The sequence below is a fragment of the Macrotis lagotis genome, chromosome 1, assembly GCF_037893015.1.
Source record: "Macrotis lagotis isolate mMagLag1 chromosome 1, bilby.v1.9.chrom.fasta, whole genome shotgun sequence".
NCBI lineage: Eukaryota > Metazoa > Chordata > Mammalia > Peramelemorphia > Peramelidae > Macrotis > Macrotis lagotis.
Window position 1 is genome coordinate 684308742 of NC_133658.1, and position 27973 is coordinate 684336714.

The 27973-nt window shown below is 35.4% G+C and overlaps 1 protein-coding gene and 1 pseudogene across 3 annotated transcripts in view; one reads left to right on the plus strand and one right to left on the minus strand.

The window, feature by feature from the left end:
• The window catches only part of AGPS (alkylglycerone phosphate synthase), a 156582-nt gene that overhangs the window by 104629 nt on the left and 23980 nt on the right, over positions 1–27973 (minus strand). For 2 of the 3 annotated variants that reach the window (XM_074215634.1, XM_074215632.1), the window contains exons 2-7: positions 20629–20718; positions 16841–16931; positions 8109–8229; positions 7939–8013; positions 6339–6410; positions 2163–2242 (exon numbers count right to left, since the gene is read on the minus strand). In XM_074215634.1, the coding sequence (XP_074071735.1) occupies positions 2163–2242; positions 6339–6410; positions 7939–8013; positions 8109–8229; positions 16841–16931; positions 20629–20718 (529 nt within the window). Of the gene's footprint in view, positions 1–2162; positions 2243–6338; positions 6411–7938; positions 8014–8108; positions 8230–16840; positions 16932–18735; positions 18875–20628; positions 20719–27973 lie in introns of those variants that run through there. The other variant, XM_074215633.1, reaches the window with a different exon arrangement.
• LOC141510710 (U2 spliceosomal RNA) lies at positions 23818–23976 on the plus strand (annotated as a pseudogene).

The following is a 27973-nucleotide window of genomic DNA, read 5'->3' on the forward strand; positions in this document are numbered from 1 at the left end:
ACATAATGCAACCTAACAGAAAAAGTATTTTAATTCTAATTCTTATTATATTTTCAGATTCTGCTTTATTTCTGGATATGTCTATATGGTAGATTATATGCAAAGAATCAGTTATAGATACCAGTTTCAGTGAAACAAGAGTAGACAAAGAGTACAGCAAGGCTAAAGGCTAAACATGGAATATTTGGGGGGAAAATTTATTCAGTTCTTAAATTTTAATTTATGTAATTTACAGGAATTGAACAAGTACAAACTAGAAAAAGCATTCATCCCTAAGAAATTCCAATACAAAATTCCATTACTCAATCAGTATGCATTTATTAAGAAGCTACTCCATACCAGGTACTGTACTAGATGTGAGGTATACAGACAGAAAAGAAATAGCCACCACCCTTTGATTTAGAACATGAAGACACATTCTATTTGGAGAGACAATGAGAGGGACAGACATAAGACAGAGAGAGAAACAGACAAAAAGAGAGAAACTGTATGACAAGATAATGAGGGAGAAAGATGAGGTACTAACAAGAGAAGGATTCTCATTTAAGGAAGACTCTTGGTCAGATTCGAAGGAAAGCAACAAAGATCTTCCATATGTTCAAAAATAAAGAATGGAATACCATGTGTCAGTAAAGCTTTCATGGAGAAAACAGCACTTGGGGCGAGTTTTTAGAGAAACCAAGGACTGTGTTCATTCCAAGATTAAGCAACAACATGGACAAAAAGCATGGAGTGGAGGATGGAGTTTTGTGAAAAACAGGAAGGCCATGCAATTTGCTAGATCACAATGGCAGGAAACCTATGAGAAAGAAGTTATAAAGGGCTATAAATATCAAACCTCGGAGGACTTTGTATTTGCTCTTAAAGCTATTAAAGAGCCACCAGGGTTTATTTATTAGGCAAGGATTTAATTGGATAATACATAATGAATATAATTCTGGCAGATGTTTGGAGGATGGACTAGAAGTGGCAGCCAGTGTAAGAGGGTCTTGACTATTTTAGTGGTTGTGTGGATGGTGGAGGGAAGGGATCATGGATTTTAGAGCTGGAAGGGACTCCAGAGACCATTAAGACCAATTTCCTCATTTTAAATAGAAGAGGAAAGCAAGGCACAGCAAGGTTAAGTGCCTTGCTCAGGTCACAAAGTTATTATCTGAGGATTTCTTATCTCCACATCAAATATTATTTCTGGTATACCAGTCTACCACTCAAGGAATGGGAATGTCAGATACTGTGGAGATAGAATCAATAGCTACTTGTAAATTAACTGTATAAAAAGGTGTGAGAGAGTAAGGAATCAAGGAAAACTGTAAAGTTGTAAACATGGATGGCTGGAAGGCTGGTGGTGTATTCTATCAAAAGAGGAAGTTTTCAAGAATCATGGGCAATAATGAACTCCTTTTAGGAGATACTGAGGATGAATTTTAACTTGATACTGTTCTCTTTCATTAGTTTATATAGTAAGATTAAATATGTACAAAATGTAAGTTAAAAAAAGATGTGCTATATATTACAGTGTATACTATGTGTTTATGTATGTCCAACTATAACATCTTAGTCCAAAGTAGAAGACGATGATAAGGCATTTAATGAGATTTAATTGAGGAAACCTGAATATATTATAATCTTTCTGTATACCCTGGTACTTATTTTAAATATATTCAAGTATACTATGAAGATTTGTGATTTCAAATAAAACATTACAAATACCATATCTTATAAATATAAACATCTACTTATGCATCACACTGCTTGTAAATCTTTTTAATCCTGTGACAGGTTTGTGTCAAAATTTGGTTTAAAATTATAAATGATGGTCATATAAAAAGCATAGGAATAAATCATTAAAAAATGCTTACTTATCTAAGATTAAGAGAGAAAAGGGCAAATAATAATAAAAAGAATATGGGAAAATAAGAGGAAAGAACAGAAGATAGAAAAAAGATGAGAAGGGGAAAGGAGAATTCAAGTAAATAAACATTTCTTACAGGAAAAAATAAATTATAAATAAAATCTATGATGTAATTCATATGAGTTTTTCAAATTACTCTATTTTGAAAGTACTGAAAAGCAAGAGGAGAAAAGGAGAAGAGGGCATTTTAAACAATTGTAAGCTACCTTTAAATTTTATATCCTATAGTAATTTTCTGAAACTCTCATACCATTTGTGAAGTGTCCAATGAAACAATTGTTCTTTTCTCATCTACAGGACATTCTAGTCCAGATGAAACACTTGTTCCTCCTGTCAAAACAGTAAATAAAAATTAATACATTTAAATATTATTTATATCCTATGTAACAGGGATGGGGAATCTTTTCTGCCAAGGGTCATTCAGATAGTTATAACATCTACCATATTTGGCCAAACATTTAATTAATTCATCTCTTAAAAAGCTCCTAGGTTTATTGAATTTTGAGTCCTGCCTGTGGTTGCTGTGGCAGCACCAGACCACATGCCTTATATGGTCCCCGAGTCTGACATTCCCCACCGTGATATATAACAAAACAACTCCATGAGATATAATACCCAGAAGTACCTACTAGAAAATAGGTCAATATTTATTATACTTGGTAAATTGTTTACAATTATAAAGAAATGGGTATTACATACCAAAGAGAACACCAAGAAAATGAATAAAAAGGGGAATAAGTTTTCATTTACCTTCTCTGCAGATAATGGCAAAAATTCAAACTGGGGTCCCCAATGCTTTAAAGAACCTTTAATAAGGCTAAAAGACTAGTGATCTATTGATCATTTGAGGAGACAAGTATTTACAACTGTAGACCACTTTTTTACCTTCTCTACCCTATTCCATAGAATCTGTTGTTCTAATAAAAACAAGAATTGTTTTTATATTCCTTTAACAAAAGGGTTTGACAAAATTCATATATGTATATATATAGATATAAACAGTATTTTAAATGTACATATGTGATTTTATCATAAGGTAAATATTTAAATAACTGTTAATTTTCCACAGTTTTCTAAAAGCATAAGCATAAAGCACAGTGTAAAAAAACTTTTCAAACCAAATAAAAAATCGGTCCCTCAGCTGGAATTAGTTTAACTTTCAGGCTACTTCTTTAAAGCTAGAACCAAGTAAGAGTCACTGAGAATCAACACCAGAAACGAAGTAAACCACAATCTTTGACTTCCTTCCATCTTTGTACTCAAAAACAATGACCAATAATTTGTAACAAATGTATGGCATATCAAAGAAGAAAACCATGCCTTCTATGACTGAATTAGGCCTTCTTTTTTTTCATAACCATTTGGAGTTCCTGAAAAGTTTCACTATAAGTGACACCTTTTCACAGTAAGTGGTATCTTTTTAAACATGCAAAACACCTAACCAAAAAAAAAAAATAAACACTTCAGTTACCTATGAATGAAAATCAGTTCATAAACATTTATTAAGGGCCTGGGATGTGCTGGCCCCATGCTAAATACTGGGGATACAGAGAAAGGATAAAGAAAGCCTCTGTCCTCGAGGAGCTCATAGCCTGATGGGAGAGCCAACAAGCAAACACTTTTATACAAATTAAGCTTTTTAAAGGATAAATAGGAAATAATCAACAAAGGAAAATGCTAGAATTAAGAGAAATTGGGAAAGGCTTCAAATAGAAGGTAGAATTTTAAATGGAACTGGAAGGAAAGCAGAAGCTGAGAGAAGGAAGGGCATTCTAGGAATGGAAGACAGCTGGCAAAAATGCCCAGTCAGGAGTGTCTTTGTTCAAATAATAGGAAAGAATTCAGTGTCACTGGATCAAAAATTATTTGAGAGTCAGGGAAGTAAGTGGAAGGACAGTAAGACGTACAAATGCTGGAAAGGAAGGGAGAAGGGGTCATAAAGGACTTCAAATGACAAACAATTTTAAATATGATGCTCTAGAAAACTTCCTTTGGCAACTGAGTGAAGAATAGACAGAAACAGGAGAGACTTGTGAAAGACAGACCAACCAAAAGTCTATTGTAATAGTCTAAATATGAGGAGACTACAGTCTGTACCTGAGTGGTGTTAGCATGAAAGGAGCGAAGGAGATATGTTCTGAAGGTGAGATATACAGGACTTGTTAAAGACAATGGGTGGGGAAGGGGGGTAAAGGAGGCAGAGAAAGGGGGGAAACATAAAGAGGAAGTGAGGAAGGCAACTATATTTTGACACTGTGAGATTGGAAGGATGGTGGTAATAGGGGAAGTTTTGAGAGGGGGGAGGGTTTGGAAAGAAAGAAAAGGAGTTCAGTTTTGGACACGGAAATACTTATTTTTAAGATGTCTACAGAAAAATCCCATTCAGGATATTTAATAGGCATTTGGTGATATGAGACAAGAGTCCAGAAGAGAAGTTAAAACTGGACAAGGATTAGGGAGGCTAGGTGGTGCAGTGGATAGAGCACCGGTCCTGGAGTCAGGAGTACGTGAGTTCAAATCCAGCCTCAGACACTTAATAATTACCTAGATGTGTGGCCTTGGGCAAACCACTTAACCCCACTGCCTTGCAAAAAAAAAAAAAAACTGGACAAGGAGATCAGATAACTGAAATATGGAAGAAGAGGAAGGTCTAGGATAGAACTTTGGAGCATTCAAATTATTAAGCATGCCTTAGGTGAAGATCCAGGAAAGGACACTGAGAAGAGTAGGAAAAACAGCAGGGGAAACAAGGAGGGAATGGCACTCCAAAAACTTAGAGAATATCAAGAAAAGGATGATCACCAGTGTCAAAAGCTTCAGAGAGGACAAGAAGAATAAGGCCTGAGGGGGAAAAAAACAACTGAACATGGTGATTAAGGGATCACTAGTAACTTCTGAGAGGGAAGTTTCAGTCAAATGATAAAGTCAGAAGCTAAGCTACAGTTAAGAGACTGAAAGTAAGTGGAACAACCTACTACAGAAAGTTTTCTCAAGGAGTTTAGGCACAAAAAGGCAAGAGAAATAAGGGAGATAGCGAATGAGAATGGAAGAATCAAATAAGGTTTTGTTTTTGTTTTTGTCTTTTTAGGTTTTTGCTAGGTAATGGGGTTAAGTGACTTGCCCAAGGCCACATAGTGTCTGAGGTCACATTTGAACTCAGGTCCTCCTGAATCCAGGGCTGGTGCTCTATCCACTGCGCCACCAAGCCACCCCCAAATAAGAGTATTTTGAGGATGGGGGGAAGACATAAGCATTTTGAGAAGCAGACAGCAGACAGAGAAATTGAAGATAAGTAAGAATGGGGATGAGAGAGGGCACAATCTGATGGAAGAAATGAGACAGAGTGTGATCCCTGATATAGAGGAGTTGGTCTTGGCAAGGAAAAGCATCCGCAGGAAATGAACGAAGATAAGGGCAGAAAGAATATGATGAGTTGAAGAGGGACCTCTCAGTGAATGGTCTCAATTTTTTTCAGTAAAATATGATACAAAGTTCTCATCTATGAAAGGAAAGAAAGGGAAAACCATGGGAAGTTTGAGGAGGGATGAACAAGTTTTTAAGAGTTGCTATGATGAGTGGCCAAGTAGCACTGAGGGCCCAGTTGAGTTTTTGAACATGAATCTGTAGCAGCCTCAGTAGGATGGCTGCATTTTCTCTATCTTAGTTCAGCACTGGATGTGTGGGAGCAAAGATTTCCAAAGGAATGGAGGGAGGGACCCAAGGCTGAAGACTGGAAGAAAATAGTAATACAGGAGGACAAGGTGTATACTTTAGCTTTTTGGCTCATATTACAAGCATACTTTGCCATCTGTTACAAACCCTCACGATAGGCAAATCCTTGGCCAATATCACCAAAGAATGAAAGTCTATGCTTACACTAAAATATGCAAAGACTCAATAAATAATAACAGACTTGACTCCAATTGACAATGAATGTTCCCTGAAAATTCCACTCTTATGCCTCAAAAATAGTTTATGTATCCCTTCAATACACTGCATGTTAGTTTTCATTCCCAATGTATCAAGAGTGCCTTGACTTTTCTTGAAATTTTACATATCAATTTTGCATCTGAAAATATTCTTTTCATGAATGTCAACAAATTAATGACAAATTTCTAAAGCAGAAACATTTTTTAACATTTGTATCACAGTTATATTTAGGTATTGTGAACAGCTATAACTGTATTGCATTATTATTAACTAAACTGCACCATAACTGTTAAAAGTTTTCAAAACTGTAAAACATCAACTGTGCAGTTAAACTTCTAAATGTAACTTTTTAAAATAACTTTCATATTGTTACAGTGACACAACTAATCACATTAATTTTCAGTGATGAGGAAATGACAGATTAACTTAATTTTAAATTTAAAAAATAAAAGGAAAAAATCAATTTTATGTTAAAACTCAAAAACACAATACCTACCACCAAATGGGATGATACAAAGATTATATTTGCAGGCCAAATCCACAATCTTAACTACATCATCATGACACTCTATTAAAGAATAAAGAGAAAACTAATGAGTCATTTAAATTCAATAATATCTGAGTTGTCCAGAAATTATTTATTCCCAACAAATATTTATTTGGCATGTATTATCCAAAAGACACTATGGCATATGTAATGCTATATTACACTCTAGTAAAATTCTTTCACATTTAAAATTTTTGGAATTAAAAATATACTTCAAATAGTTACAAATATAATGGTAAAAATGGATAAACAAAAGAAAAAGCTTCATTATTAATTACAGCCAGAAGCCTTTAACCTGACTGCATAGTCACCAAAAAAACCAACACATATTCTTAATGAGTGGTAACTTAGGAATATTATATATGCAGGACATACTGGAAAGCAAAACATTAAAGAAAAGGAGATCACTTGGGAGGCTACTATTATCCTAGTGATTTTTCCTTTCCTTGATTTTGGAAATGGTCATGGAAAAAAAGAGTTAGGATACAAAAGACAAAGTTTCTACATTTAATGACTAATTTTTCCATCTCTCAAAGTATGCAGAATGTTGCTAAACATTTAGTAAGTAGTCAATAAATACTTGCTGGTTAATAATAGATTTGGAGTTTGTACAAAATAGCACATCTCTACTTTAGCACTGTTCATAATTTGGGAGTTTATATTCTTAAAGCTTTAATAAAATGGTGCTTAAAAAGGCCAAGATCCAAGATCATCTCCAGTCCTAATCTACATCTTGCCCACTGGATCCAAATGATTCTGGAGGTGAGTTAGGCTGATGACTTTTCCCAGCCCTCTCTCACTTAAATCCAATTCACTGCAAGTCAAGACATCACCTCCCTGATGTCACTGGTCCTCTTCAAGAACAAAGGACAAATAACAACAATATGTGACTGTAAGTTAATTACATGAAATAATGTAAAATAACTAAGGAACTCTTAAAACTTGCTCTTCCATTTGGCAAAGTGAGAAGATTTCTAGTCTTTAGCAAGCTACCCCCTTTGCAAAAAAAAAAAAAAAACTCATAAGGAAAAAATTCATTTCTATAGCACTCAATGGTTTTTACAAAAGAGTTTTCTCAAAATTATCCTATGAAATAAGTAAAATAGATGACTCAACCTCACTTTATGAGGAAACAATATAGTCAAGAATATTGAGAACTGAGAGCTGAAACCCAGGTCCTCTGCCTCCAAATCCATTATTCTTTATAATACTATGCTGACTATTTATGAAATGTGTTTCTGTTTATACATTATACATATATATAGTTATATATTATATTATTAATTATATATATATGTATATATATATATATATATATATATATACACATAATATACACACACACACTATATATACAACTATACATTCTCTAGGAGAAAGATTGTATTATCCTAATTTTATGTGATCCACACTATATAAGAATGGCTTATTTCTCAAATCCAGATTCAATTAAATTCTGAAACTATGAAACCAAAATCCAAAATCATAATCATCACATAGTGTTACACGTATACATTTATTCACATGCTACATAGACACAAAAACTTACTTGGCCATAATACTATATCAGGAATTCGTTGAAACATTCCTTCCCTGAGCAAATATATCTCATGTAGACAATGACCTGATACAAAATAAAGCAAACAAATAAAAAACCCTTAAGTCAAAAAACTTTTAGTTAAGAATTTGAAAATAAGATTTCATCCTCAGGGATCTTACCATGAGCTCTGAATACCCTATCATCTGCTTCTTGTGAATATGAAATGCGAGTTTCTTTAAGGTCATTAAGAAAATCTTCTTTTACAATAGAAGGAGGTACATCACTAGCATTTAAGGATGCCTAGAAAATAAAATAAGATAGTTCTAATTATAGTATTTTTTTAAAGTTGAAATACAATACTTTAACCAACAACAACAAAAACAACATACAACAATATTTGTTTAGTGCTTTGGAGCAGTTAGGTAGTGCAATGTCTGAACTACTCTGAACTCTGGAAGACTCATCTTCCTATGTTCAAATCCCACCTCGAACAATTACTAGCTATGTAACCCTGAACATTTTACTTAACCCTGTTTGCCCAAGTTTCCTCATCTGTAAAATGAGCTGGAGAAAGTAGTAAATCATTATCTTTGCCAAGAAAAGCTCAAATGAGGTGACGAGTCAGACACAATCGAACAACAACATATAGTACTTTAAGGTTTGGAATGGACTTTACATAATATCTCATTTTATTCTCACAACAACCATGGAAGGTATGTTCTATTATTAACCCCCATTTACAGATGATGAAATTGAAGCAGATGGGAAGTTATGTGATTTACCTAAATTTTTACATCTAGTGTCCATGGCAAATTTTGAACTTGGGTTTTCTTGACTCCAAGTCTAATACTTTATGTACTATGCCACCTGGCTGCTTTTACAAAGTCCAGAAAAATCTCAGATAAACCTAAAGCCTTAAAGCTAGAAAATAGCTACTTTATAACTCGAAATGATTCACTAGACTACAGTCAATGTATAAAGCACATCCCTGCAGTACCTCCCTTCTTTATTCTCTCTCCTCAGGGAAGGTGGATTAATATCAATTGTATTAGTTCTGTTGTTAGAAAATTTATGAACATTTGGTGAGAGGTAGAGAGGATTTTGGGGTGTTCTGCACTCTCATCTAAGCTTTGAAGTCAAATCACTAGGCATTCATTAAGCACCTGCTAAATGCCAGACCCTGTGCTAAACAATAGAGGACACAGAAAAGCAAAAGGCAGTCCTTGTCCTCAAGTAGCTCACAGTCCATGGGAAGAAAAATGGCAAATACCTAAATACAAAGAGAGAAGGCATACAAATGAATGAGGGCTAGCAGAGTTTTTAATAGAGGGAGGGGATGCAAATGAGAAGTCAAAGAACCTAGGAGGGTAAAGAGGAAGAACAATCCAGGGATAGGGAATAGGCAGGGAAAACACTCAGTTAGGGTGTGTGTGAGTGTGTGAGTGAAGCGGGGTAGAGAGGGAGAGATTAGGGAATGTTAAGTGTAAAACTAGAAAGATAGAAAGGGGGCAAATTTTAAAGAGGTTTTGTAAAAGTCAAATAGAAGACTTTATATTTGATCCTATAGGAAATAATACTGAATGGAGGATGGTATGGTCAGATATGTTCTATTGGAAAACCAATTTAATAAATGAGCAGAAGATGGCCTTTAGTGGGAAGAGCCTTGAGGCAGGAGAAAGACCAGCAGGAAATTGCAATAATCCAAGTGTGAGGTGATGAGGGCTTGTACCAGGGTGATAGCAAGCTGAAAGTAAAGATGACATATAATAAAGGCAAAATCAACAGGCCTTCACAACACAATGAACTTTGGCAAGGTTGGGGGAGGAAGGAACTGAGGAGTCAAAACCACACTTGGAAAGCAGAAGGATGGCAGTTTCTTCAACAACAACAGGGAAGATAGGAAGATGGGAAAGGGAGTTCAGTTTTGGATGTTATCCGTTCAAGATATCTAATAACCAGCTGCAGATGTGAGATTGGAAGATTGAGAGATAGATTAGAGCTTGACAAGTAGATCTGGGAATTATCAGCACAGACAAGATAATATCTACACTATACTATGAAAATTAATGAGATAAAAAAATTAATGAGATTAATAGTGAAAATAATAGAACTATCACAGTGCCTACAATTATTCCAAATGATAAGTATTCCCCAGATGAAGATCCAACAAAGACGACTAAAAGGAGCTATCAGAAGGTATGAGGAGAACCTGACAGGTATCAGAAAAATTATCAAATAAAAGAATGTCAAGGAGATATCCTCTAGAGAAAAGAGTCATTTAACAGCCTCGTAAAATGAAATAGATGGGGGGAAAATGATTTTTTTTTCTTTCTCAAGAAAATTCCAGGGGCGGCTAGGTGGCGCAGGACTTGGAGTCAGGAGTACCTGAGTTCAAATCCAGCCTCAGACACTTAATAATTATCTAGCCGTGTGGCTTTGGGCAAGCCACTTAACCCCATTGCCTTGGGAAAAAAAGAAAAAAAAAGAAAATTCCAAATTGGGATCATGAAGAGTTGGGTAAAACTGAAAAACAACGAAAAGGATAAGAAAGAAATTATTGAGGAAAAAAGGGGAAAAAAGTCTTTGCAGTCAATGTCTCTGACAAAGGTATAAATATCCAAGATATATAGGAAATTTATATAAATAATCCTTAATGAATAAAGAGTAAAAAGGCTAGAAAAACTATTTTAAAAAGGAATTACAAACATACTTGGTATGTTGGTAAATTGGTAAAGGTGATAAACGGTGAAAATTGTTAATGTTAGAAGAACTGAGCTGTAGAAAGACAGGCACATAAATATGCTATTATTGGAGCTCTGAAATGGTCCAAATGCTCTGGAATAAAATTTTGAATGATGCTAAAAAGTAAAAAATAACTAAAATGTCCATATCTTTGACTCGGAGATGACCACTGCTAAACATTTTACCCCAAGGACACTAAAGATGGAAAGGTCCTATATATAGCAAAATATTCATAGTAGTGTAGCACTCTTTGTGGTATGGGGGAAATTGAAATAAAAGTTAAGTTCTCACTATCTGGGAAATGACTAAACAAATTGTTATATTTAAATAATATATTACTCCACTATTAGAAGTAACAAATAAGGGGCAGCTAAGCTAGGTGGCACAGTGGATAGAGCACCGGCCCTGGAGTCAGGAGTACCTGAGTTCAAATCTGCCCTCAGACACTTAATCATTACCTAGCTGTGTGGCCTTGGGCAAGCCACTTAACCCCATTGCCTTGAAAAAAATATATATATATAAAAAAGAAGTAACATATGAAGAATTCAGAAAGGCATGAGGAAAAAATGATCCAAATATAACCAAAAATAATATACACAATTATACCACCATTTCCATGTTTAAAAACTCTTAAAATCCTTCAGTTAAATCAAAACATAGGCTAACTTCACTCTTACAACTCCTAAATCTGTTCTTTGACCTCATTTTGACTTCAAAGCCTACAGTCACCAGTACTTCTAAATCCATTACCCTAGCTTTGACTTAATCGCCAAATCCAGTGGGTTTTTTTTCCTTAATCCTCATTTTCCTTCTCCTCTTAGGAAGCTTCTGTGATATCTCACTCTCTCCTTCAAAGCATCTTCTCTCTCCTGGCTCTCTCCTGGTCTTCTTCTTCCTACTGTCAAACTGGCTCCTTCTCAGCTGGATTCTCAACCAGATAATGTCTTCTAAGCCTGAATGTCCCATAAGGCTCTCTTCTCAGACCTCTTCTCTTCCTTTATATTATTTCATTTGCTGATCTCATAATGTCTCATGGATTCAGTGAATATGTTAATGCTGATGATTCTCAGATCTACTAGTTTGGTCTCTCTGAAACTCTAGTCTCATATCATCAACTGCCTATCAGACATTTAAAACTAGATGTACTGCAGATACCTTAAATTCAATGTCCAAAACTGAACTCCTTATCTTCCCCCCATAACTCTTCCCTCTTCCTATCTTCCATATTACTACCATAATCAAGCAACTAGGAGGCACAATGGATAGAGCACTGATCTTGGAGTAAAGAGACAGGAGTTCAAATCCAAACTCAGACACTTGATTCTTATTAGCTGTGTGACCCTGGACAAGTCACTTAACCCTAAATGCCTCACATCCAGGATCATCTAGTTATCTTGATTCATATCTGGACCCAGATGGCTTTGGAGGAAAAAGTGACTGTGACCTAGCACTGCTTCCCCTCACTCAAATCCAATTCATGTGCTTATCATGGCATCACCTCCTTGATGTTGTGGTCTTCTTAGAAAATGAAGAATAAAAAACATTATTGTCAGAGACACTGAATCACCAAGGCTCATAACTCTTGACTCCTCTCTCTCTCTCTCATCCTCCCCCCCATAATCTCTTGTGAAGGCATGGATTTTTCCTTTATCACATGAAAAGGTAGAAAATAATATTTCTTCTGATTTCTACTGTATTGATTTTGCAATGTAATTAATTTTAAATTGTACTTATTTTTATTATAGTTACCATCTGCTTGAAAAATAAGGTCTTTCTCACTCTTAGTTGCCTCAAAAGTGTCTTTGAAAAGGAATGATTTTATCACTCCTACAACAGTTCCTGGGGCAGCTACTTAATAACCATTTAAACCAGAGACCTTGGTTTGGTATTTAAATTGAAATCCAGTCCTCCCTTCCCACCCCCCACCCCAATCAAAAACAATTATTTTGTCCTTGTCTCTCTTTGGGAAATTAAGGGAGGTTTGATTTTCCCCTTAGAAGAAATCAAAAAGGATGTCTAGTCCCCTAGTCAAGATTACAAGGGGCAAGTGAATTCCATAGCTGAAACATTCTTTAATTTTCAAAAAAAGTGTGTTCAGTCACACCTGAAAGTCACCCACTTTCCCCAACTGCAGTCAATCATAAGACTCTCCTAGTACCCCTACTTTTTCCTACAGCTCAATAAGAAGTTTTTCCTGTTGGTAGGGTGTCACTAGCCTGACTGAAGGTGCCAGCCCACTTTATTAATGGCTATTAAAATCACTGTCACAAATAAACTAATTCTTGCTCAAAAAAACATGCCTCAGGTTAACTATTATTCATTTCACTCACTACAAAAAAAATCCCCTAATGATAATAACAATAATAATTAGTATCTATGTCTACTATGAGCTAGGCATTGTGCTAAAAGCATTACTAAGATTATCTCACTCGAATCTCAGGTGAAAAAAGTGAGACAGATCAGTGAATTGACTTAATTAAGTTAAACATTTTAAATGCCTAAAACTAGCTTTAAACTCAGAGTTTCATGATTTCAGGCCCAGTGTTGTATTCACTGAATAACATTGCAGCAAGGAGCAAGGCCTCATTATCTCATACTTGGATTATTGTAATAGGCTGCTGTTGGTGTCCTTGCCTCAAGTCTCTTCATATTTCAGTTCAGCCTCCCTCCTGCTATTAAATTGATACTCCAAAAGCATGGATCCGACCATATTTTTTTTAACTCCAATAGTTACCCCATATCCTCCCAGATCAAAATTTTAAAAAATCCTCCTCGAATTAACTTTCAAAGCTCTTCATAAACTGATACCTTTCTCACCATTCTAATCTTCTTATTCCTTACATCACAAACTCTTCAATCTACTGGCTCTAGTCTCCCTGCTGTTTCTCACACAAGACATTCTACAAGTCCCAGCTGTTAGGCATTGTCATTGTGACACCAAAGGAAGCATTTAACAAATACTAATTGTCTGAATGTCTCTACTTTTCTCTCTTCTCAATCTTGACCCCATAACTAATCGGTTCAATTCCTTCCCATACTCTACTCTGGAATCTTAGGTCACCTTTTCCTCTTGTTGTTCATGTTTTGCCAAACACTCCTTCTGGATTATTGCCACCATTCACCTGCTCCACTCCTGCTGGTGCTAACACAGCTGAAGTGAAGCAACTGAGCTAAGACTATTAGAAATTTTTATCAGCTGAACTCAAATGGGTCTTCACTGGAAGAAAGCAATGTTTTTACACCTTCCTAACTAATCTTCTAGCCCACTCACAAAAACAGCTGTACCAGACCTTCTTTTCTCAGACACCCCCTCACATCTGTTGCACTAGTCATCCCTCTCAACTTATTTTACTGAAAATAAAATATACACATTAAGTCTCTCTATCTCACAACCTCTTGACAATATCTTCTGTATCAAACACTTTTCTAGTGCCAGGTAATGAAGTGGCCCTTATCTTTAACAATGTCAACCCATCTATAAGGGCCTTTTTCCACAGCAAATAGTTCCTAGAATCATCTCTTTTAATCTACACAAAGTGCTTATGTTTATATCCTTCCTTACTTCCTACAAACATGTCTAAGTCTCTCCAGCCTTCATGAATCTCTACCATCCTCTCAAGTTATCTCTTTACATTTCAACTCCATTTTTCAGCCAAACTCCTAGGAAAAAGCTGGACGCTCTTATTTACATCTCAATCATTTGTAACTGTACTCTAAACTTCATCATTCAGTCAGTAAATCACTGATCCAGCATTTACTGTTTACTATATATTAGAGACTATGCTAAGTCTAGAGATACTAAGAAATTTACAAAGAAAAATAAAACAAAATCCCTGACCTCAAAAAGCTCATATTCTCAAAGAGGGAAAAAATATGCAAAGAAAATTAACATACAAGATATAGTGAAAATGAAAGATAATTTCAGGAAAAGGGCAATAGTTTGGGGGGAGGGGCATTTTAAGGGCCAAAGAAAAGCCTCCTGTAGAAGTTGGGATGTAAGTTGAGTACTAAAGATTAAAAAAACTAGGAAGCAGAGTAGAGAACATTACAGGAATGAAGGGGGCCACTGTAAAGGCTTTTCAGGAGATGTAGTGTGAGGGTAGTGTCTGAAAAGCAGCAAGAAAGTTAGTGTTGCTAGATCACAGAGTCAAAGCTAAGGAGTAAAGTGTAAGACAGTAAAAGTTGTAAAGCATTTTAAAGTCAGCAAATTTTACATTTGATTCCAGAGGTAACTGGGAGTCACTAGAGTTTATTGAGTAGAGGATGGATTATGAGGGAGAAGAGGGAAAAGATGAAACAATCAGATCTGTGCTTCAGAGAAAAATAAATCTGGTAGTTTGCCCTCTCTGAACCTTAATAACTTTATCTCATTCATTCTACAGTATCTGGCACTGTTGACATTCTTTTCCTTGTGGACAAAATTTATTTTTTGGGTTTTCATGACACTACTCTTATACTATTATACCACTTTAAAGATAAGTATATCCCAAGACTTTGTCCTGGGCCCTTTTTCCTAACTATTCTCTTTCCCTTGGTGACAACATCAACTCCAAATGGTTTGTTATCTCTAGACAAATGGCTATCCCTTCCTGAACTGCAGTCTCACATCATGAATTTCTATTGGAAATTTAGAATGAGATGTCCCATAGCTGTCACAAACTCAACAAGTTTAAAACAGAAATCATTATCTTACTCCTAGAACCCATTTCTCTTCCAAATCTCCCCATTACTCTAGAAGGCATCACTTCCCTCCTAATCTCAAAAGCTCACAAGTTGCCAAACCTTGCTTCTACCTCCACAACATCTCTTGAGTCCATCATTTCTTCACCTAAGTTCAGGCCTTTATCACCTCTTGCCTGAACAACAGGCAAACCTCACAATAAGTTATCCTAATCAAATCTTTCCTCACTACAAACTATCCTAAATAACGATACTAAAGTAACATCATTCCCTATACATAAGATTAAATATAAGCTCTGACTTGTAAAGCTTTGCCCAACCTAGTCCCAAACTACTTTTGCAGCCTCATTACACATTGTTCCCAGTCCCAAATTCTATAATCTAACAAAATTAGCTATCTATTCCTCACACAGGACATTTTATCTCCTGTCCCTCAGCCTTTGTACTGGCCACCCCTACATTTTCCCTTTAAATAATACCTTACTCAAGACTCAAGTCAAGCCTCACCTACATTCAAGTCTTTCCTGATTTCTTCCAACAACTGCTAGTACCATCATTCCCTAAACTAGCCTATATTTATTTTATACTTATTCTATGAACATATCCATTCACTGTTTCCTTCAACAACATATGATCTCCTTGTAAAGAAGGACTTTCTCCTTTTTGGTTTGTATCCCTAGCATGGAACATAGTAGAAGCAGTAGGAGTAGCAATAACAGGAGTAACAGGAGGAGTCACAGCATAGCACCTTTACATAGCACTTCACATATATTAACTCATATAATCTGAACATTGTAGGTGCTTAAAAATAAATTTTGACTGATTGAGTTTGTGACTTTCCTTGGCACTATTCATTATCCTGAGAATAGGAAGAGACAATACACTCAAAAGGAATAAGGGAATAGAAAAAGCAGCAGGAGGAAAAACTAGTCAGAAGGTTTCAGAGTCCAGGGCTCTAGCAATATCAAAATATAGTTAGACCTAAAGCATTGGTAATTTACTAAAACTGAAAGGAGATGGTGTTCACAAATTGAACTTTTAAAATAAAAGAGAATGTTGTATTTAATACTAATCATTCCAAATTTAACTAGATCACAGTTTAGCTAATAGACAGACTACAATCTAGCAACAAGTATAGGAGAAAGAATCCTGGACTAGAACTCCAAACATCTGATGTTTTATGCCACCCCCAGCTCCACCACTTACTAGCTAGCTGTGTGTTTGTTACTCAGTCCCTCTGGGACTCAGCTTCCTCATCTGCAAAATGAAGGAGCTGGATTAGATCATCTCTAAATTACCTTCCAGCTATAACATTCTATGATTCTACAATTAGTCTAATACAGCCAATAAATGTTTAATGAACTTTAAAATTAAAACATATATATTGTAATATACTCTAAATAGTCATAAAGTTTATTTAAAAGATCAAAAAGAATCAAAATATTCAGTTGGTTAAAATAAAAATCAAACTAACTGGTTATTTACTTACTTTAGAGGTAGTTCTATGATCCAAATTTACTCCAAGGACATTTTGTAACCATTCTCTAAGCGCTGGCAAAACCATGCCACTAAGAGGATACCTGAAATACAAGGGAGGTAAAATTACATTCTTAATATATCTTAAAGATTTCAACATATTCAACAAAATAGTTTCACTTAGACAAAATACCAATACAGAGGGCCAAGAAAATAAATAGGTTATGAAAATCAACATTACTGAATCAGTGATTTTTTTAAGGGACTCTTTCAACCAATGAGACTGGCAACAATCTGAAACTTACAGGTTAAAAGAGTTGCCTGGGGCACTGAGAGATCATGATCTGGCTAGGACACAACTGGAATATAAAGAAGGCAGAATGTGAACCCGTATCTTCTTGAACCTACTATGCTGTATTCTCTTATTGTAAGACTTACTAGAGCAGGACATAAACATCCAGTTGGAGGGGAAGGGAAAAGGAAAGAGAGAATCAGGGAAGTTTCCTGGAAGAGGTAACATTTAACTCAGGTCTTGACAGAAATAAAATGATTTCAATAAACGTATCAGAAAAGAATACATTCAAGGAATGTTTGAATGGATGAAAAACTAAGAATGTCAGATGGAACTGAAGGTGATGGGCAGCAACTCATTGCCAAGTTTGGTTATAAGCACAGAATACATGAAAGGAGTAGGAAAAGTAGAATAAATAATTGTGAAAGGCATTAAATGTCAGGCTGGTTTTTATTTGGTTTTGGAAGAATAAAAAATTTAAGGCTCCCGATGCTTTGGTGAAGCACTAGAAAGCTTATTTTGGCAGAAGTTCAAAAGGCAAATTGGAGAATATAGGAGACTGAAGACAAAGAGACACCAGGTAGCTAAGAAACCAGACAATATTAAGGAAATGATCTAGAAGGGCACAGTGTAAACAGGGAAGAGTGAAAGACATTCATCCTTATCTGTGAGGTGAGCAAAAGTCCACCACCAACTAAGCAGTCAGCCAACCCAAGACACCCTCACCAGAAATAATGAGAATTAAGGAAGATTAAGGTTCTTGTCAGGAAAAGGTTAAATATTCTTAAAATACAACAGACTCCTGTTACTGATTATATTGGAAATTTTCTCTCTTTTGGACCTTACAAAAGACAAATAGCCTCTGTCTCCTAACAGCTTCACTTCTTGAACTTGGACTCTACAGTCTTGGACTTACAGGAAACTTATTCTCCACTGAACTCATTTGAACCTTGAGACTGCAAAGGCTTTTAGATGTTCAAATTTCTTCAAGATCCTGAATCCCTTCTGCCCTTCTGATTCTCAAAATCTCCATTTTTAAAGAATAAACAGATCAGGCAAAGCTTTATTTCATACCAGTTGCACTTCCTGAACTTGATTCCACCATGTCCTGTCACAAGTACTTTCCTATAGAAGACTTACACTTATTCTCCCTCCTCCTAACAAAAAAACTAGTCAAGAAAAGAAAAAAAAAATCAAAAGATTGGTCTAGCCTGAAATATATTCATGATTTTGTTCCTACTGTAATAATATTCCATTACCATCTCTAATCCAATGCATACTGGTCATCATTCCATATAGTTTTTAATTATGACTTAACACCATCATGACCAAAATTCTGAAGACTTTCATAGATGTCTTCCTTGACATTACTGTGGTCATCATCTAACTTGTTCTTCTGGTTCTACTTGGCTCTGTATCAGATCACAGGATCACAGATTTAGAGGGGGAGAGAGAACTCTTAGAGGTAATCTAAATTAACCCTTTAATTCTGTAGATATAACCAGATAAGTTACATGACGTAACTAAAGTCATACAGGATAAATAGCAGAGTTAGGAGTTTAAAATAAATTTTTCAAGTTTCTCTAGATATTTCATATTCACCATTTCCTACATACCACTATACTCATGTACCACAAATGGTTTATTAATTCCCCCAATCGATATACTTCTTTTTTCATATTTTCATCATTATTATTCTCAATATGTCCAAAGATCACAGTCTTCTTGTATAAAAGAGGGTCTTGAAATACTCATCTGCAGAAAAAATTATGCAAGTAGTCTCAGAGCATTACAGGGTCCACTTAATAAAGTAAATGTTCATTCAAAATAGATTAACTTAGCAATACACATAGGAAAAAACCAGACAGAGAAAAAATGTTTTTTCCCCTAAATTATAGCAGTTGATCAATCTATCAAATAACAACTATTTATTAAGTGTCTAATATATGCAGAAACAGTTCTACTTTGTGCTGGGAATACAAAGACCAACATGAAACAGCCCCTGACCTCAAGATGCTTATTTTAAGGAAAGAGAAAACATGTGAATGTAAGTATGTTGTGTATGTATGTGTGTAAACACAATATAAAAGAGATACTGATAGATATATCTCCCACCACATGTTCATCACCCTATTCATCTTGGACATGCATTGCAGATTGTCAATAAGCTGAACCTAACAGTGATTGTGGAGAATAGACTGAATTTCATGAGGAATTATGCAATACTTTCAACGACACCAAAATGCTCTGACACATCTCTATATTTTTAAAATAGTATATTATCCAGATGAAAGAGTGTATGTACACATACATATACCACACAAATACACATACACATGTATGGCGATGAATCCTTTAGGTCTTAGTCTCTGAAGAATAAAAAATACATGGAAAGATACAAACAGGTTGAAGACTATTAAGACAAACATTCAAAAGCAAAATAGAGAAGAAAAAATTGATAAATAGAATGAATAAAAATGAAAGCAGATCAATCATACAGTAAGAACAAGACTTAACAGAATCAGATGATGTTGCAGAGAATAGTGTAGCTAGGGCCAGGAGACAAGAAAACCTGAGTTCAAATTTGACCTCTGACACAAACTGTGAGATCTAGGTAAGTCAATTCACCTGCTTGCCTTAGTTTCTTCAACTGTAAAATGGGAATAATTGATCACATTTACCTCCCAGTCTTATTCTGAAGATTAAATGAGACATATATGTAGCACTCAGCACTGTGCCTGACATAAAGTTCATTTTACAGAGGAGAAACTGAGGCAAAGGAAGGGATGGAGAAAGGGGGAGGAGGGAGGGAGAGAGAGAGAGAGGGAGAGAGAGAGAGAGAGAGAGAGAGAGAGAGAAATAGAGAGTATGTATAAGAACTACAGTGGTATTCACAAATATTAAATATTAAAAGAACTAAAGAACTTCAGAATCTTGGGACAGTCCTATAGAAGACTTATGCTTATAAAGAAGCATGGATAAGCTGTGCTCTAAATCATTAGAGTTGTTGAGATCATATAACAAATTTAACTATGTACTAGATTGTATCCAACCACTCAGATACTCCTGACTCCAGGGCCGGTGCTCTGTTTACTGCTCCACCTAGCCACCCCTTGGATGGGATTTTTTAATGCCCGTTACATAACTAGGAAATTGTGTCAAGGGAAGTAGAGGTCAAGATCAGTTTTGTTGTCTTTTAGCAAAACTAATTACTACTGTGGAGAAATTGGTTCTATCACACTTTAGAAATCTCATGAAAACCTTTGCTAAATCTTCATAATTTCCTAGTAAAATATTAGCTCCTTGAGGAGAGGAACTATTTTTTTTTCATTTTTGTCTTTTTATCCTTAGGGGCTAACACTGTACACTGTAGGTGGTTAATAAATGCTTTTGAAATTATTTCCTCCCAAAATACATATAAATATTGAGATTACCAACACTCAAAATATACAGATTACAATACATTCTAATATATAAATATATACTCCCTTTTAAAAAATGAATTTTACCTTTTCCCACTCAGTTCAATTTGGCCTTTCTTATTAAAGATGAACTTGGAATCATTATATCCCCATCCATTCCACTTCATAAGTTCTTGCCTAATTGAAAAAAGAAAATATATAAACAAGATTTCAGTTAAACAGTCCCAATGTGAACAAAAGCTTTGACAATTTCATAAATATATAAAAATGAATATCAAAACTTTAGTTTACTGGAAAGATTTATATGAACTGATAAAAACTGAAATGAGCAGAACCAGAACATTATATACAGTAACAGCAATATTGCAACAATGATCAATTGCAAAATATTCAGCTACTCTGATCAAGCCATGATTCAACACTATCTCAAAAAAAATGCTGAAGAAAATAACATGTTAAAAACCAGCATAACTCAAATGGATAAAACAGTTCAAAAAGTTATTGAGGAGAAGAATACTTTAAAAAGCAGAATCAGCCAGATGGAAAAGGAGATAAGAAAGCTCCCTGAGGAAAACAAATCCTTCAGATATAGAATGGAGCTAGAGGAAGATGATGACTTTGTGAGAAATCAAAACACAATAGTTCAACACCAAAAGAGTGAAAAATTAGAAGAAAATGTGAAATATCTCACTGAACTGGAAATCAGTTTCAGGAAAAAGAATTTAAAAATTATTGGGCTACCTGAAAGTCATGATCAGGAAAAGAGCCTTGACCTAATTCTTAAAGAATTCCTACAGGAAAATTGCCCTGTTATCCTAGAAGCAGAGGGCAAAATAGAAATTGAGAGAATCCACTGATCTCCCCTGGATAGAGATCCAAAAAAAAACCAATCCCCAGGAATATTACAGCCAAGTTCCAGAATTCCCAAGTCAAAGAGAAAATATTACAAGCAGCCAGAAGGACAACTCATATATCGTGGAGCTACAGTCAAGATCAACTAGAACTTAGTAGCAACTATATTAAGGGCTTGTGGGGCTTGGAATATAATATTCCAAAAGGTAAAAGAGCTTGGAATGTAACTGAGAATAAACTACCTAGTAAAACTGGATAAAAAATCCTCTTCCAGGGGAAAAGATGGACTTTCAATGAAACAGGGGACTTTCAAATGTTCCTGCTGAAACAACCACAGCTAAACAGAAAGTTTGATCTTCAAGTACAGGACTCAGGTGAAACATAGAGGGTGCACAAGAAGGGTAAATTATGAGGGACTTGATGATGATGAACTGCATGTAATCCTGCATGGAAAGATGATACTGATAATACTCATATGAACCTTCTCATTTAATAGTGCAGGTAGAAGGAGCTTTAATAGAAGAAGCACAGTAGAGAGCTAAATCTGAAGATACAATATACTGTAAAAATGGAGTCAATGGGTGAAAGGGAAATGTACAGGAGAAAGAAAAAGGAGAGGTGGAATAGGCTAAGATATTTCATATAAAAGATACTTCATGTAGCTTTTGCAATGGTACGGAAAGGGGGAAGGTGAGGGGGGGAATGAAGGAACCTTCGATCTCATCAGAAATGGCTCAGAGAGGAAACTGCATACATACTCAATAGGATATAGACATCTAGAAGAAAAAGGAGAGAAGGGAGCTGGGGGAGGGGAGGGGGACGTGGGTGATAGAGAGAGTAGATCACAGGAGAGGATAATCAGATACAACACATTTTCTTTTTTACTTTTTTGCAAGATGCTGGGATTGGGTGGTCTGTCCGGGTCACAGGGCCAGGTGGTTGCTGGGTCTCTGGGGTGGGATATAGGCTTGGGGTCTCCTGGCCCCAGGGCCAGTGCTCTGTTCACTGTGCCACTTATTTGCTGCCCCACAGCACATTTTTGAAGAGGAACAGAATGAAAGGAGAGAGAAAATATTATAGATGGTAGTGGGGAGGAATGGATGGAGGGAATTACAATCAGCAATAGCAACTGTGGAAAAATATGGAATTAACTACTATGATCAACTTATGACAAAGAAAGTGAACCATCCAAGACAAAGATGATGACATCAGAACACAGACTGAAACACATTTTTTTCTCTTTCTTTTACTTTATTTCTCATGAGGTTTTATATTTTTGTGGGGGAGAGGGGATTATGTATACTCTTAACCAAGAATATTTTAGTAATGTGTAAATAAATTAAAGAAAAATAAAAAAAATTTAAGAATCCAGTATTCCTGACTCAAGGAATTTAATTGACTTTAGAGAATATGTAAAAACAGAAAGGGAGTTAGGGCCTAATATTTTTAGTCTCATGAGAGAAAAATGGGCATCACTGCTAGCCCCCATTACCAAACGTACAACCAATCATGCTTATCTCTGTAAACAATCATGCTGCCCTCAATTCCATGATGTCATCCCCTCTTATTATTTTGCTCAGACACTTACCTTAGTTTATCCTTTTGTCAAAATTCAAACATGACAAAATTTACCGAGTGGCATTCTGAACTGATTTTAGGATTTACAGCTAAAAGGAAAATTTTAGAGATCAGCTAGTTCAAGGTTAGGCAAACTATAGCCCCAAGGCCAAATGCAGCATTCTGCCTGTTTTCTACTGGACTTGATCTAACCACCTCCCTCTATTGATGAGGAATTTGAAACCTAGGAAGATAAACCAATATGTTCAAAATTCCAAAACTCAGTATATATTCAATTGGAGGTAATACTATTAACAGTTTCCTTAATAGTCACAGGGATTTACCTTGTGTACAAAAGGTCGTCTTCGAATTCTCTTCCTTTAATAATTCAAAAAGTTTATTAAGCACCTAATATGTGGCTTGTCCCTTAGTTAACAAAGACAAAAGTAAAAGTCCTTGTGCTATTTGGGAGTTTATAATCTAAATGGGAGTCAGCAAGTAGATCTATGGGCATAAACAAAACAGATTTAAAAAAATATTTTGAGGATAAGCACTAGCTATTGGGGATTGGAGATGGGAAACAGGAAAGTTTCGTATAAAAGATTACTTGAAATAAACCTAAAAGTAAACCAAGGTCATGGGAGAGATCCTAAGAGGAATGAAAGGAGAACATATTTAGGTACGGAGGAAAACCAGGGCAAAGTTATGAAATGCTCTATCTGAAGAACAATAAGTGAGCCAGGTTGCACAAGGTTTTACTTACCACTTAGGAGTTTATCTTTCACCTAGAGGGGCAGCAGGGAGGAGCAATGGATAGAATTATGGACCTAGAGTCAAGAAGACTCATCTTACTGAATTCAAATAATCATCACTTCTCGGCCTTTTGGCTAAGATCAAGTGTAGTATCTGAAGTCAAATAATCTGGCCCTGGACACTTCTAAGATGTGTGACTCTGGACAAGTTACTTAACCCTTTTATCTCCATTTCCTCATCTGTAAAATTAGCTGGAGAAGGAAATGGAAATTACTATCTTTGCCAAAAAAAAAAAAAACCAGTTTGGACACAACTGAAATGACTGAACAACAATTTGATCTATTAGTTCTAGGGGGCCACTAGTTAAGTGAGTTGAGGAAGAACATAGTCAGATCTGAACTTCAGTAGTTCAGTGAAGGACAGACCTCAGGAAGAGACTCAAAGAAGAGAAAAAGGAAATATGAAGATATTAGGAAAATAAAAACAACACCACATTGTTATCTTTGTCTCTTATTAACAACAAAGATTCAGTAGCAGTAGGGTAGTTACTAAATGAAGAAATCTTTGGCTATGAAAACCCATGAAACAAAGAGAAAAGCAATAAGCCAATGTTATAAGTGACTACCAGACATCTCAAAGAAAGAAGGGGTAAGAGAAAGGAGGCACACATTTAAACCAAAAACCAAGGTCAAATTCTTAATATTTATTGGGAAGTTTTTTTGTGAAGGATTTTTTACACAAACCATGAAGATTTCATGATGAAATGAAATATAAAAGAAATAACCTTTGGTACACTTTAAAAATATTTTTGAGTGTCACAAGTATTATCCTATTTTTATGTAAGGGAAATTTCCTATAGATAGGAGGGAACCCTGGGAATCACCTAACTCAACCCTTTCTTTTTTTTGTTTCTTTGTACTTAAAGATTTTATTTATTTTGACGTTTTACAGTTTTTCCCCTAATCTTACTCCTCTCCCCCGCCCAGAAGGCAATTTGTCAATATTTACATTGTTTCCATGGTATACATTGATCTACACTGAATGTGATGACAGAGAAATCATATCCTTAAGGAAGAAACACAAAGCATAAGAGACATCAGACAATAAGATATCAGGTTTTTTTCCTAAATTAAAGTTACTAGTCCTTGGTCTTTGTTCAAACTCCACAGTTCTTTCTCTGGATACGGATGGTATTCTCCCTTGCAGACAACCCCAAATTGTCCCTGATCGTTGCACTGATGGAATGAGCAAGTCCATCAAGGTTGATCATCACCCCCATGTTGCTGTTAGGGTGTACAGTGTTTTTCTGGTTCTGCTCATCTCACTCAGCATCAGTTCATGCAAATCCCTCCAGGCTTCCCTGAATTCCCATCCCTCCTGGTTTCTGATCGAACAATAGTATTCCATGACATACATATACCACAGTTTGCTAAGCCATTCCCCAAATCAAGTACATTTACTTGATTTCCAATTCTTTGCCACCACAAACAGGGCTGCTATGAATATTTTTGTACAAGTGATGTTTTTACCCTTTTTGATCATCTCTTCAGGGTATAGATCCAGTAGTGGTATTGCTGGATCAAAGGGTATGCACATTTTTGTTGCCCTTTGGGCATATCAACCTTTCTTTTAAAAATTTATGAATACTTTGCTTTAATACAATCTTAATTTCTAAATCTCTTCCTTCTTTCATATCATGTATGTCATCTCTGGTAGGGAAGAAAAAAAGCAATTCAACAATATCAACTATCACTTTGATGAACTTTGACAGTAAAATTCATTATTGCACTCTCATGGTCCGAGAAGAAGGAAGAGTATGTTTTTATCTCTCCTCAGAAGTCAAGGCTGATCTTCTCAGTTATGCGTTATTTAATTTCTTTTCTCTACTTCTGTATCATAACTATTACAGATTTTCCAGATTCAGCTTATTTCACTGTATTAGTCTGAATAAGTCTTCTCATACTTCCATGAATTTTTCAATGAATCTGCTTATACAATATTTCATTATATTCATGTACTACAATTTGTTTGCCCTTCCCCAAATGCTTCCAGTTCTTTGTTCCAACAGAAAAAAAGGTTTTACAATAGATAAATTTGTACTTACAAGGAAGTTAGAGGATAGTCATTTTTTTAAGATTTTTATTTATTTTGAATTTTACCATTTTCCCCCCTAATCTTGCTTCCCTCCCCCCCCCACCCCCCACAGAAGGCAGTCTGTTAAGTCTTTATGTTGTTTCCATGGTATACATTGATCTAAGTTCAATGTCATGAGAGAGAAAACATATTCTTAAAAAAAGAAACAAAGTATTAGAGATACCAAAATTACATAATAAGATAATGGTTTGGGTTTTTTTTTTTAATTAAAGCTAATAGTCTGCTCAAATTCCACAATTCTTTCTCAGGATACAGATGACATTGTCCATCACAGATAGTCCAAGATTGTGCTCGACTGTTGTACTGATGGAATGAGCAAGTCCATCAAGTTTGACCATCACCCCCATGTTGCTGTTAGGGTGTACAATATTCTTCTGGTTCTGCTCATCTTGCTCAGCATCAATTCATTCAAATCCCTCCAGGCTTCCCTGAATTCCCATCCCTCCTGGTTTCTAATAGAACAATAGTGTTTCATGACTCACAATTTGTTAAGCCACTCCCCAAATGAAGGACATTTACTTAATTCCCAATTCTTTGCCACCATAAACAGGGCTATGAATATTTTTGTATAAGTGGTGCTTTTACCCTTTTTTCATAATCTCTTCAGGGTGTATGTATACCCAGTAGTGGTATTGCTTGATCAAAGGGTATGCACATTTTTGTTGCCCTTTGGGCATAATTCCAAATTGCTCTCTAGAAAGGTTGGATGAATTCCCAGTTCTACCAATAATGTATTAGTGTTCTAGATTTCCCACATCCCTTCCAATATTGATCATTGTCCTTTCTGGTCATATTGGCCAGTCTGAGAGGTGTGAGGTACGTGGTACTTCAGAGGTGTTTTTAATTTGCATTTCTCTAATAAGTAGTGATTTAGAGCAATTTTTCATATGACTATGGATCGCTTTGATTTCTCATCTGCAAATTGTCTTTGCATATCCTTTGATCATTTGTCAATTGATAAATGGCCTCTTTTCTTAAAAAATTTGACTCAGTTCTCTGTATATTTTAGAAATAAGTCCTTTGTCATAAATACCAATTGTAAAAATTGTTTCCCAATTTATTACATTTCTTTTGATCTTGGTTACAGTGGTTTTGTCTGTGCAAGAGCTTTTTAAGTTAATGTAATCAATTAATGATGTTTTCCATCTCTTCCTTGGTCGTAAACTGCTTTCCTTTCCATAGATCTGACAGGTAAACTATTCTTTATCTCCTAGATTACTTAGAATATTGTTTTTGTATGTCTAAATCATGTAGAGGACAATCATTTTTAAGAAATCGTAATTTCCTGCTTTAGAGAATTTTACCAGTGAAGAAACTGAGGCCCAGTGGCTGATTTTTCCAATGTCACAATGCTAAGTGGTACTAAGGGGAAATCTGACCAGTTTCAATACAATGTTCTTCACATTACACTATCTAAAACTGAATCTGATTATAATCTGACCAAATAAAAGCCTCAATTAAACCATAATAATCTTCTTTTAGAAAAAAACCTGCTTAAAATAGTTCAGAATGCTTTAGTTCCTATAATCTCATCTGATTTTCTACTGGGGGGGGGGAGGCAAATAGGAAAACCAAAGCTATTGCTGAAAATGGTGACAATAAATGGCAACATATGGACACCAGGTGGCAGTATTCTCCCACCATAATATAATACTAATTCTAGTCTTCCATTTCCAATGGTAACCAATTATCTATTGAAAAGTTTAACAGAGGTTACTGTATTACAACCACTTCTTTTTCCAATGGTAACCTATTCTTCATTTAAAGGTTTAAACAGAGGTCAATGTATTACAAACACAATTTTTCCCTCAAATTGAAAACTTTCCTTATTAATATAATGACCCTGTTGATTAGTTTTTCTTTAGAATGTTTCTCCAACTATTTTACTTACTTCCTATTGACTTTATTAGTTTCTGAATATTTGTGTTTCATTAAATTATATTTTAACCTAGAATTTATATCTCCAAGAAATACATTGCTTAAAAGCTCACATGGTTGAAATGAAGAAAGCAATGTATAAATGTTTATTTAACAGTTCCCAGTTGTGTTCAACTCTTTGTGACCCTATTTAAGGTTTTCTTAACAAAAATACTGCAGTAGTTTGTCATTTCCTTCT